We start from the raw sequence: 13,590 nt of genomic DNA, 5'->3' as shown, positions 1-13,590 counted from the left end.
TACATAAGTGTATGGAGGTGCCATAGAATACGTTTAATAAAAATAAAACACGAAGATGAGAAAAGGCGAGAAAGCTTAATGAAGCATCCTTCTGCTGGGAAAGGTGGGGGCATGGCCATGTTCATGTTGCTGAGACTGTAGGCGGGGCATCTATTCTGAAGAGAATTCTAACCCTACTCAGCTGAGCACACAGAGGAGCTCTGCGGTATCTCTATGATCCCCAGAAAGTCAGAGGTCAGTAGAATGTGGGTGCAGTCCTCAGTGTACTGTAAGGTACCTGGTAACAACAGACTAAATGTGTGCACAGTAACGGGGTGGAAGCTCGGAAGATCCTTATGCCGAGTGTTCTCAGAAAGAAAACTCCCCCAGTGTAGGGGAATGTCAGGTCGGGGAGGTGGGAGGGGTTGTGTGGGTAGGGGGGCACTGCAATAGAAGCAGGGGGAGGCTGATGGGATAGGAGTTTATGGAGGGGAACTGGGAAAAGGGATAACATTTGAAATGTAAATAAAATATCTCCAGGAAAAAAAAAAAAGAAAACCTGATAATCTACTTTTTATATTAATTACATATATACCTCATATAATCATATAGTGAAAATATATACAAATACACATTGAGTATTTTAGGGTGTTTGTCTATAGTGAGAAAGAGAAGGTAACGAAGCATGAGAATGCTAAGAAATATGCAAATCAAGGGACTCTGCATAGGCCATTAAGGATGCCATGACATTTGACTAATTCAAACATGTACTTCAGATCAAAAAAAAAAAAAAGTTACTCCTTACCATCAGAGTGCATGACACTATCTTGATTTTCTTCATTTGTAGGATATCTGAAAAAAAGAAAGAAAGAACAACACATGAGAATAAAGTAGAAGCTTGAAAATGAAAATATCCATGAACATATGCACATAAACTGCAGCCTTCCCCTGGCCTCAGTAAACACCCGACATGCAAATCGTACTCATACATACAAGCAAAACACTCGCACATATAAAATAATAATAACGAACATAAAAAAATACACTGCCATCTAGTGACACGTTTTACCCCGAGCCAAAAATGAAACACTCAGAAAGACAAGCCAAATGCGATCAAGCCAACTTTGCATTCAGTTAGCAATCTCTGGGCGGCAGCAGAGAAGAGGGAATATGGTAGCTCACTAACAGAGTCACGGTCAGAAAACCTAGACAAGGCTAGCCATAGTACCCACAATCTGATTGCCTTGACAAATAAATTGCAAGGAAAAGAGAAACACTGAGGTGCTAAGCAAACCTCCGTGCTAAAGAGATAAACTTATGAACATATAAAATAGGAACATAAATTATCAAAGGCTCTAGGCTGTGAGATCTTCGTCAAAGTTAAAGCACATAGCATCCTATGACTGAAAACTGAAAACTGGCTTTTTTTTTTTTTTTTTTTTTTTTTTTTTTTTTTTTTTTTGACAGAGTCTTATTATTTAGCTGGTCAAGTAGACCTAGTGACCTCCTAGCTTCATAATCTTGAGTGCTGGGATCAGAGGCCTGTGTCCCGCTGATGACTGATTTGATATTTTAGGCGAACAGACAGGGTTTAATCTGGGGACATATCTACAGAAACGTCTGTGGATGACATTCGGTAACATAATGTTTGTCGTTACTTTCAGGATAACGAAAGAAAGGGAAGTGATGAAAAGGCAGATGAACCAGAACTATCTATTTATAACTCCTGCAGCGGGTCGAGGATGTTGGGCCCACCATCTTACTGCCTCTGCCTTTAATGCCAAAGCTTTTACAGTGTCACGGGAGGGGTTTCTGTAGTGAAGTCATGGGGAAGTCCATTTAAGGCAGTGGTGCTTTAACCTGTAGGTCATGATCCTTTGGGGGTCCATATCAGATCTCCCGAATATCAGATATTTACATATGATTCGTAACAGTAGCAAAATTGCAGTTACGAGGTAGCAACAAAGCCATTTTATGATTGAGGGTCACCGCGACATGAGGAACGATATCAAAGGATGGCAGCACCAGGAAGGTGGAGAGCATTGATTTAAATTGGTTTAAGGTGTTCAAAATGCTTAGAAATGAAGGTCAGTCTTCTACATTGCATATGCAGCATGAAACATTCAAGGGTGGTCAAGTCACTTTAACCTTCAAGCCAACATGTTGAGACCACCTGAAGTTGAGTGGTCCAGTCAGTGACGAACAATCACTGTAGCTTTGTGCTTACATACTTATAACCGCAGCACTCTGGGGCTCGAAGCCAGCCCGGGCTATACAATAAGTTTCCATTTCAATGACAAAACAAAGGAAAAGGATCCTTCAGGAAATAATTACTTAAATAAAATTACTAGGTGTGGACATTGAAGAACAAGTTTTAAGTGATGTTTGGTTTCTGAGTGAGGACCAGGGACTGAACTGCATATTTTACATATCAAAGCAGGGCTGGACTTAAGGTCCCTCCAGCATCCCTCAGTCCCTGCCTACCCCCATCTTCCAACTTTCCAGCCCAGGGGCTGGGTTGGCTTTCCCCCAAATGCTCCTCCCTATATAATGCAGACATTTTGATCTCTCTCCTTCATTTCTGTTTCTCTTTCTTCCTTCTCACCCCCGCCCACCCACAACGACTTTCCTGGCCTCGTCCATGGAGCCGGTGAATTCATCGAAGAACAGCTTCCCAATCAACCTGCCTTTAATATATTCTAATCTGGCTTGAATTGACTCATCTCACTGGCAGAGAAATAACCTATCTCTTAACATAAGTAAGCCCTTCACCTTGGCTTTAAGGAATAGCATTTTACTGAAAACATAAATACGTTGGACATAAAATACACTGACTATCCAATCAATGAATAGTCCTTTTCATGATGAGCAGGGCCCAGGGCTGAGTAAGAACCCTGTTCTTCCATTGCTTTGCTTCTAGAACTCCCTTCCTCCTCCCTCTTCCCTCCTCCCTCCTCCCTTCTCACTCCCTTCTCCCTTTGCTCCCTCCAATCCTAATCTTCTTTGAGATAGGGTTTCACTTTGTAGCTCAGAACTCCCAGTCCTCCCAAACACTGACTATAGGCGTGTGCCACCACACCTGGGCCATGTCTGCCTCTCATTTTCTCTCATTTCCTGCGGATTCAGAACCCTCAGTCTCTCTGAAGGTTCTCTCCATGCTTAGCTGGAGGAGTTTTATTGGGTTAATATCAGCTCTAAAATAAACAAAAATAGCGTGTGTGTGTGTGTGTGTGTGTGTGTGTGTGTGTGTGTGTATGTGCGCGTGCGCGCACGCCAGGACACATGACACATGAGTAGAGGTCAGAAGAACCATGCTCTGGGATTGGGTCCTTCCTTCCACCTTTCTGTAGACCCTGACTAAGTCTTTCATAAAAGTGCCTGTTCTGGGAGGTTGTTCCCCAGTTCCAGAGCCTGCTCTTTGATTCCGGGTGCTATTGGTCCACCTCTAGAATGCTACAAAGTCTCTACTTATGACCAGACAGCAAAACCCTTGAGGAAAGAAAGAAATCGTTTATCATTTTGAAAATACTTTCAGAGTAGCTCCTCCCTTGCTAGGTCTGTGTGTGTTTGTATTTTTAACTAACTGGTGTTGTATCAGTGATACAGAGATGACGATTAACTTTTATTTCCAAAATGAATTTTTGCCATCTGTTTAAATAATAATAATAATAATAATAATAATAATAATAATAATAATAATAATAAATAATAATAATTATAATTTCCATGAGACTCACAGCCTACTTTCTAAAACACCTGGATAGATAATAAATAACAATAAAGCAAAAGGCATTAGCACATTCATTCAAAGTGTTTCACAGCCAAGAAGATGTTATTTGCATATATAGACACAACATTATACCACATAGAATGTAATGCCTTAGGTCTTAGTTCATGCTGTCTACAATATTAAAATAATAAGCATGAAACAGTGATCACAATGGCCCAAGAAAGAGGATAAGACATAGGTGCAGATGTCCTGAGAAGACCCAAATGCAATTGCCACCAAGTGCTCACTGTTCAAGATATAAAGAAGAGCCTCAGAGCGAAGAATGGAACCAGTCACAAGCAGCAACAGACAACTGAGCCTCGGGAGTGGGCAGGGAGGAAGAACAGCAGGAAGCTTGTCAGCAGAGATAAGTCCATCCAAGCAGGCTTTTCACTACAGTTCTTTGTGTCCAACATAGCCTAGAGAACCAAATGAAATTCATTTACTATGATGCCTGTCATTTTGGAGCACTCTTAGGTTGGGGTGGGGACTGGAGCTTAGTGAAGGGTGCCTGCCTTGTGTGTGTGAGGTCATAGTTAAATTCCCAGGAAGGTAAAACCAAACAGGCAAACAAACAAAATCTACCAGGGTTCTATATCTTAACATTTAAAGACATAGAATTGTGGTATGTTTTTTATGCTGTACTCACTCTTTGTAATTCGAGCTCTTAATCATCTATTGCTGAATCCTTTTTGAAGATAGATCTAAGTGGCACAAAGTTATTTCGTACCCGCCCTTATCAGGAATGGACCCCTTCTTCCGGAACACACCTTTCTATACTTAACCTATGGGAAATTTCAAAATGATGACTGGCCTAAGCCAAAAATTGCCAAATGGAATTAGGTAAGGCTATCTGACGTGCCAAGTCTCAAGTTCTGGAAAATTCGAAGTGCTTGTAGTTAATTACAAGATCATGCCGGTACATTCTTCTTTAAAACAATCCCTTCTCCTAACTAGAGTGACTTCAGGAAGAGCACTTGGCTCTTTCCTTTTCTAACCTTAGTCACTTCCCATGCGTTATTATTTCTTATTACCTCACCTTTCCTGTCTTATTACTATTAATAACCGCAAAATGTTTTGTATATAAAATCTCAACCCTGGGTTCCATATGAAGGATCAGTTACATGGATACAGTTCCGATCCCTTTTTAAATGGCCCTGAGAAATGTGCTAGAGCAGAAGACATTGACTTGAACATTCGTAAGGAGAAGCTCTGTCTTCTCATTTCCTTTCACTTGTCAGAGCAAGGCACAGGGAAGTGTACTGAGCTGTCCGAAAGCTGACCACTAGGTGGGGAAAGAATGCAATTTAAAATACATGTAACTTGACCTCCCACAACTCAGGTTTTTGAAATCATTTACGATTTCTGGTTCCTATTTACTTTCGAACCTTTCAGACTTGCAACATAAATTGACCGGAAAGAAAATGGTTACAAATTACTCCCCAGAATAACTTTCAGAAGCAGGCTGAGCAGGACCCTCATGGTTAAAATCCCAGTCTCCCCAAATTCCAGTTGGAGATTCTGCTGTGCACCCAGGGGAGCTCTAACCTCGTCATTTATTGGGCCCCGCCCTCACCAGACTGCAGCTGAGCCAGACCTGTTCTAGGAATTCTTTCCTGTCTACAGTACTGTTTTTACCTTTGCTGGGTATTTCTTATCACCATATATAAATGTTGTCATTTTCGCGTGAGCTCCATGCTATCCTTGCTTCCCTGTATACTCAGGTCAGCCTAGGTTATAGTGACAGGAGCTCCTGCCTCAAAACACAGAAACAAACACAATTTTTCCCCACCCATTGCTGCCTCACGTCTTAAACAGGGTCTAAATTGACTTTTTCCAATTTCTTTTCCTACGAGTGTGCATGCAGCATGCCCAGGCCAGCAGCTGAACTTGGGTATTTCTCTTTATCCTGTTAAACTTTGTATTTTGAGACAGGGTCTTTCTCACTGAATCCAGAGCCTTTGATTTAGCTACACTAGCTGATCTGTGAGCCTCGGGACTCTACCTGTCTCTGCCATAACTGCCCCCCTGTTCTTCCTCAGAACTGGGGTTACAATACATGCTTTTTACACGTGTGATGGGCACAGAACTCATACTTGTGTGGCAGGCACTGTCTAGTTGCTAAGACCTTATGGAGCCCATGTATGATCCTCACTGTGAGTTTCACAAATAGATCCAAATTCGACTGTTGTTCCCTTTAAAGTTTATCCACAGTGCAGACATTTCTTGCTGCCTCTGCCGAGGACAGCCCATCTTGGCGAGGATGCTTTGGTAGATTACCTGCATTTCTGCAACATCTGACTGGTTCTGGTGCTGCCTCGAGGTTTATCTACTTAAAGTGACCTTAATGTGAAACGCAAGTCTAAAAACCTCGGTGCTGTGCTCCAACCGTCAGGGCTTCGCATCTCACTTAGGGTGACGGCTACAGACTGGCACAACACAGGGAGCCCTACGTGAGCACACTCTTTCCCCATTGCTTCTCTTTCTGCCTTTACTGAAGCCCTGCTTCTTAGACTTTGGCCCCTTTCGGCTTCTGTTTTCTCCCTTCTCTGCCTCGAGCAGCCCCTCCCCCAACAGCTTCATGCCTAGCATGCTTCATGCCCACATCCCTTTGCACCTTTGTTCCCTCACATCTCCTGTTTAAAGCTGTAATGACAGGCTGTCTGTCTGTCACACCCCTCACCGGTTTCTTTCCTGTTTTCCCTCTCAGCACTTGACCCTTACTGCCCACTGCAAGGTCTTCCATCTGTCCGTCTGTTCCTGTTTCTCCTGCCCTCGCTTTATATAAAAGCAGAGATCTCTGTTTTCTGCACGCCCTTCCCTGAAGTTCAACTGAAAGGATGCAGAGAAGTGACTCGAAGATTTGTTGGGTGAATATTTTATACGCCTTTAAAAAAAATGTATACATATACACTGTAACTGTCTTCAGACACACCAGAAGAGGCCATCAGATCATAGATGTTTGTGAGTCACGGTGTGGTTGCTGGGAATTGAACTCAGGACCTCTGGAAGAACAGTCAGTAAGTGCTCTTAACCGCTGAGCCATCTTTCCAGCTGCAGCCAATATTTTAAAAGCCCACTAGGTTATGACTTGAGATTGGATTACGAGTAACAGGAGGGAACAGCACCCACAAGGACACTCTGGAGGGTAGGACAAAAGGCACAGAAACACTGGCATCTTCGACTTTTCTGCCTCAAACCCAGCCCACCGCTCTCCTCTATACTCTCGAGCATGAGTGCCACCGCCCATTTTGCTTTCGTTTCATCTCACGTCTTTCTCTAACGTCCCCTTCAAGGGGGGAAATCTCTCATCCAGTTGTTTCCCCATTGTGGGATTTACCGATGAGAACTTTAAAGCCGTGGAAGCTTTCTGTTTTGAAGAGATGAGTAAGCATCTACACGTCCTTAACACCCCCTCCTCTGCACTCAGTAATTATCCTCACAGTATAAATCTAAGTATAGAGTTTCCAGGCAATGTAAAACACCCAAGCCTCTTCTTTTCTCTCCACGTTCCTTCTAAATTGGATATATATTCTTTTTATGAAGTGGGCTGATCGTAGATAAGCCACTTAGCAAGAGGAAGCTTTAATGTGATTGAAATAACAAACAACTCTAGGTTTGTTAGTATCTGTGGACTTTGTAAATAACTCATGGAAACAGTGTTGCCTACAGGAATCCAAGCCGGTTGACTTCTTTGTGATTTCTTGCAAAGGCAGCATACTGACTAGCATCCCACGCTCCTCCACTCCTCTTGAAATCCTTTCTCCCTTCTACAGCCTCCTTAGGAGCCTTACCCACCACAGATTCTGGGGATGAGGTTTTCAGAGAGCCAACACAGCAGGCCTAACTGCTATGATTTAGAAGAATATGCTGTCAAGGCTGGCCTGTGACTTACAGAGGAACACATTTTCTTTATAACTCTACACTGCTGTAAAAGTGGTTGATAAAAGGATTTTGCTGCCTGAGACTTTACCAACAATGTGACACAATCGGATGTTTGCTTTCCTTCTAGGTTTTAGGTCTCCTAGCCAGAACCGAGGAATCTATGAGACAGTTCCCCTGGTTCCCGTGGAAACCTTAGTTTCTACCAACCTCTGGTTGGCTTCTGATAGAAGCTGCCTGAGATACCCACTGAGGTTTTCCTAATCACGGTTTCTGAACGCCCTTCTTATGCTTGTGGAATTGCCTGGAAACCTGTGCTTCGACAGCGCCACCTGCTGGCTGTCGTTTCTTCTTCACCTAATTGAATGCCAGCTCTGAGTTCTAAAGGAGCTTTGAAAACTAGAATGTCAGAAGCAGTGCAGGCAATGGAGGCCAGGCTTGTAAAGGTTCAGAGGGGAGCAAACACTGTTCCGGTTTTTTTTTTAATTGGGGGGGGGGTGTTGTAGAATCTGTACTTCTGGTCAGCTGGAGCTGAAGAGTCAGCTGTGATCAATAAGATACCGGAACCTTTGCTTTGCTGGGATGCTTGATGCTGGTCAGCTGGAACTGAGAAGCTTTGCTGAGGCCTGGAGAGATAGCTCAGTGGTTAAGAGCACTGACTACTCTTCCAGAGGTCCTGAGTTCAAATCCCAGCAACCACATGGTGACTCACAACCATCTGTAGTGAGATCTCATGCCTTCTTCTGGTGTGTCTGGATTATATATAATAAATAAATCTTAAAAAAAAAAAAGCCTTGCTGAGCTGAAATCTGGAAAGTGTTTCCTGAGAGTCAGCACATTGGACCTGGCAGGTATGGCCAAGATTGTACCTTATGCAGCAAGGAACACTGGAGCCTAGAAGACAAGCTGGGGAAGTGACTCAGAACATCTTGGCCCAGAAAGATTGTCAGTAAATCCCAGACAATTGGACACTGAGTTATTTTCACTTGTTGGAGTTTGGTTTTGCTTTGGTCAGATTGTGAGCAGGTGCCCTGGCTCTTCCCTCTTGAAGTAAGAAAGTATGCAACATAATTTTGATTAGTTTTTCAAGGAGCCCACAGGCGAGAGACTTCAAACTTTAAACAGCCTGTTCTTCTCCCTGTCAACTGCCTACCAGAGTACCACAGAAATTTCCCATAGACCATTTAGCACCCCACCACATAGAATTTAGGCAACCCTGGCAAGACACTGCTGATGAACATGTAAGATGACCCTTTACTTACTTCAGGTCAAGGGGAGGCTTAATGTTCCTGGGGGGTAGGCTGGGGACTGGCGGGTGTGTTGGGTGAGACCCTGGCAGTGGTGGCTGGCTGGCTGGATGTGTAGGAGGAGGCGGTGGCAGGGACGTTGTCGAGTAAGGTGTCTGGCTTTTGTTGGTACCTAAGAAGCAAAGGATGGTAAGTTAAGACAAATCTGCAAAATATAAGAACTTGCTGCTCTAGAGATGCAGAAGCAATCTTGAATAGAAGCCTCAGAAATAAACCCCTTGCTGAGCTAATGCTCCAAAGTGTCTTAATATTTTTATGTATGTTACTTTTTCTGAGCTTTTAAAAAAATAAACCTTAGTTTTTACATTCTTTATTTTGTGAGCAATTCTATATCAATTTCATAACACATTCTCCATGATTTTGCAAGTACACTTTATTTTCCTTTCATTAGATCTGTATTTTAGACGGGAGAAATCTAGCACTCACATCTCCTATCCCCAGAGAGCACTCATACCACTGTCATTGTGACACACTTTGTTTCTGACAAGCTCTTTGATTTTTTAAGTCATTATTCATTATTTGTTTTAAGTATGTGAGTACATTGTCACTCTCTTCAGACACACCAGAAGAGGGCGTCAGATCCCATTACAGATGGTTGTGAGCCACCATGTGGTTGCTGGGAATTGAACTCAGGACCTTTGGAATAGCAGTCAGTGCTCTTAACCACTGAGCCATCTCTCCAGCCTGCTCTTTGCTTTTTAACAAATGATATTTTGTTTGGGCTGCAGGTTTTAAACTTGGAAGCCTATTAAATCATCCCACGAGTAAATAAAAAACATTGCTAAAATGATAGAATTAAGAAGATTTAAGCACCACCAATGCCTAGTGAAACACATGGCTTTTTGAGTGTTTTGATGCAAATGTATAATATCAATCTATTGTCTCCTTTTAATTCCTCTAATTTGACTCTATTGCCTTTTATTTTGTTTTGATTTTTGATACGGGGTCTTACTGTGTAGACGAGGCTCTCCTGGAACTCAGAGAAATCCACTAACCTGCACAACTTGAGTGTCATGATAGAAGCTGTGTGCTAACACACCCAGTTCTCTGATGCTTTTAAATTCTGCAACATGGTATTCATTCAGGGATGTCTCTTTGCTGGCCTCATAGCTCTGATACCCAAGGGGAATATTGCAAAGAGCGTGGTAGTGAAGTTCGTGGGCTTCAGTCCTGGCTTGGACCAGTTATTTCCTACTTTCTTTTATAAAATGGAGCTAACAATCATGGCCCCTTATATTGTGTGGGATATTATGGTCCAACAATATAAAGCACTTATATTGTCTGGCTGGAAGTAAGTTCGAGGTTTTATTTTTTTATTTAATAAAGTTTTGTAGAATGCCTATGGTATGCCAAGTTCTGTTCTAGGTACTAAGAACACAGCAGAGACAAATCAGACAGTTTCTGAGGAGATATATAATACCTAAATACATACATAGTAGTTAATAAATGTGAGCTGTCATATACATTGTGATATGTATAAGGTGAAAGGTGAAAATACTATGTAACTGTGTATGATGAGTATTCACTCTAAAAATCACTCTGCATTTAGTGACCTGACCACAGTATATTGGAATACATATACATATACATATACATATATATATATATATATATATATATATATATATATGTATTCCGATTATCTCTTATAGAAATAATGTTCCATTCTCAGAGATATCATATTATAAATAGCATAAAATCAAGAAATAATCCTCTAGTATTTAGCCAAATATTTATAGGTTTTGTCTAACTCACCAAACCACTCATTCACTTCATTCACAAATGAATGAAACTCTGATGTGTAACTTTATTACCTTTGCTTACTGATTACTTGAAAACACTAACCAATACTTAGGTTGGTATTGTAGTCGCTCATCGATCGCAATGATAGGCTGGCTACCAGATACAATTATGTGCATTTATTACATGTACATACAGGTACATACACTACTCCACACTATTATTAGTTTTTCATGAGAATTTGCCAGCACGTTTCAGCTGGTGCCTGAGAATGCTTCCCTGGCTAATGGGGCATGTGGAGGGGGTGAGTGGAGGGGGCGTGTGGAGGGGGCATGTGGAGGGGGTGTGTGGAGGGGGTGTGTGGAGGGGGTGTGTGGAGGGGGTGTGAGGAGGGGTGAGTGGAGGGGGTGAGTGGAGGGGGTGTGTGGAGGGGGTGAGTGGAGGGGGCATGTGGAGGGGGTGAGTGGAGGGGGTGTGTGGAGGGGGTGTGTGGAGGGGTGTGTGGAGGGGGTGTGTGAAGGGGGTGTGTGGAGGGGGTGTGTGGAGGGGGTTGTGGAGGGGCTGTGTGGAGGGGGTGAGTGGAGGGGGCATGTGGAGGGGGCATGTGGAGGGGGTATGTGGAAGGTGCATGTGGAGGGGGTGAGTAGAGGGGGTGTGTGGTTGGGGTGTGTGGAGGGGGTGTGTGGTTGGGGTGTGTGGAGGGGGTGTGTGGTTGGGGTGTGTGGAGGGGGTGTGTGGAGGGGGTGTGTGGAGGGGGTGTGTGGAGGGGGTGTGTGGAGGGGGCGTGTGGAGGGGGCGTGTGGAGGGGGTGTGTGGAGGGGGCGTGTGGAGGGGGCGTGTGGAGTGGGTGTGTGGAGGGGGTGTGTGGTTGGGGTGTGTGGAGGGGGTGTGTGGAGGAGGTGTGTGGAGGGGGTGTATGGAGGGGGCGTGTGGAGGGGGTGTATGGAGTGGGTGAGTGAAGGGTGTGTGTGGTTGGGGTGTATGGAGGGGGCGTGTGGAGGGGGTGTATGGAGTGGGTGAGTGGAGGGGGTGTGTGGTTGGGGTGTATGGAGTGAGTGAGTGGAGGGGGTGAGTGGAGGGTGTGAGTGGAGGGGGTGTGTGGAGGGGGTGTGTGGAGGGGGTGAGTGGAGGGGGCGTGTGGAGGGGGCGTGTGGAGGGGGTGTATGGAGTGGGTGAGTGGAGGGTGTGAGTGAAGGGTGTGAGTGGAGGGTGTGAGTGGAGGGGGCGTGTGGAGGGGGTGTGTGGTTGGGGTGTATGGAGTGGGTGAGTGGAGGGGGTGAGTGGAGGGGGTGAGTGGAGGGTGTGAGTGGAGGGGGTGTGTGGAGGGGGTGTGTGGAGGGGGTGTGTGGGGGGAGTGAGTGGAGGGGGCATGTGGAGGGGGCGTGTGGAGGGGGTGTATGGAGTGGGTGAGTGGAGGGTGTGTGTGGTTGGGGTGTATGGAGGGGGTGAGTGGAGGGGGTGTGTGGTTGGGGTGTGTGGAGGGGGTGAGTGGAGGGGGTGAGTGGAGGGGGTGAGTGGAGGGGGTGAGTGGAGGGGACATGTGGAGGGGGCGTGTGGAGGGGGTGTGTGGAGGGGGTGAGTGGAGGGGGTGTGTGGAGTGGGTGAGTGGAGGGGGTGTGTGGTTGGGGTGTATGGAGGGGGTGAGTGGAGGGGGTGTGTGGTTGGGGTGTGTGGAGGGGGTGAGTGGAGGGGGTGAGTGGAGGGGGCATGTGGAGGGGGTAGGGAAGATACATTTGTCTCTGTATCTCCCCTGCTTTCTTTGACTCTTCTTTTCCCATTCTCCATTCACTTTCTCACTTGAAATTTTATGCTTTACAATTGATTGTAGCACCTAGTTTCCTTCAATATGGAGATTGTGTCTCTTACTGTCCTGGATTTGATGTGACATTTTGGAGAGGGCAAAAGGATGTGTTAATTGTAATTAGAAAATATTAATTTCATATCAATTCAAACACTAGTGCAATTTTCTATCTTTATAGCTGTGTTTCTTTTAAAACACTCAATCTATTCAATTATTTGTCTATATTCTACATGACGTTTGCTTGTTCATATTGATTTATAGAATACCTTTATTAGGAACATTGACCTTGGGGCTACAGAGTTAGATGGCTCAGTTGTTAGCAGTGTGTTCTTGGATTTTAACTAATAATCTTACAGGAACACTGTGGCTCATGTATTGACTGACATCATGGCATTATGTAGCCTGGTATTGACTGACATGCTATTATATGACCCATGACAGTACTTAGTAGTTTGAAATGCCTCTTTCACCAGAGCATAAATATTAGATTACTGGGCAGGTGAAAAGAAGTTTTTTTCACAAATAAGTAGTTAGTAGCCAAAGACAATAAGATGCTATGAGTGAAAGTTGAGTGTTAATAAACCACTGCCTACACACAAAAAAATGTTCATTAACCATCTGTGACTTGTATTTCACAAATGAGATTTTGGCAAGCAGGAGCCATTACCATATGAGGGTGAGCTAAGGACCGGAAGGGAGAAGTTACTGCTCAGGGCTGGGCAGTGTCTGGTCTTTTGAATTGGAAACACTGAGCGAGGGTGTACTCAGAAGCCTCTCTACAGGCACACAGACTTCCAGAGTGGTTTTTCGAAGAGCATAGTCTCCTTTCCATGAGACCCAGAGCAGAAAGGGGTGCGTTTCAGTTACTGGCAACCTTGTGCGCCAGCAGGACAGGGCCTGCCTGAGAGGGCACCACGGCCAGAGAAGGGCAGGACTCAGAAATAGAGAGAAACGGACTGGGTTCAAAATAAAGATGGCCAGTGGGAAATAGTTAAAAATGAACAGCACGACTTAATAAGGCACTAAACGAACTGCTAATTCCTCATGGCACACGGAAGTCTTCCTGTGATTAACGCTAGAAGTTGGCAGTGAAATACTCTGCTTTGCAAAAT

At 44.4% G+C, this 13,590-nt stretch overlaps 1 protein-coding gene across 2 annotated transcripts in view; it reads right to left on the bottom strand.

The window, feature by feature from the left end:
* FYB1 (FYN binding protein 1) overlaps positions 1–13,590 on the bottom strand; it is a gene marked incomplete at its 3' end in the record, with an annotated part of 78,767 nt that overhangs the window by 32,358 nt on the left and 32,819 nt on the right. For both annotated transcript variants that reach the window (XM_080933576.1, XM_080933577.1), the window contains exons 2-3: positions 8,893–9,049; positions 785–831 (exon numbers count right to left, since the gene is read on the bottom strand). In XM_080933576.1, the coding sequence (XP_080789702.1) occupies positions 785–831; positions 8,893–9,049 (204 nt within the window). The remainder of the gene's footprint in view (positions 1–784; positions 832–8,892; positions 9,050–13,590) is intronic.

The sequence above is a fragment of the Micromys minutus genome, assembly GCF_963924665.1.
Source record: "Micromys minutus genome assembly, chromosome: 20".
In the NCBI taxonomy this organism is placed as follows: domain Eukaryota; kingdom Metazoa; phylum Chordata; class Mammalia; order Rodentia; family Muridae; genus Micromys; species Micromys minutus.
The sequence above is the reverse complement of the archived record's forward strand: the minus strand, read 5'-3'. Positions and strand labels throughout refer to the sequence as shown.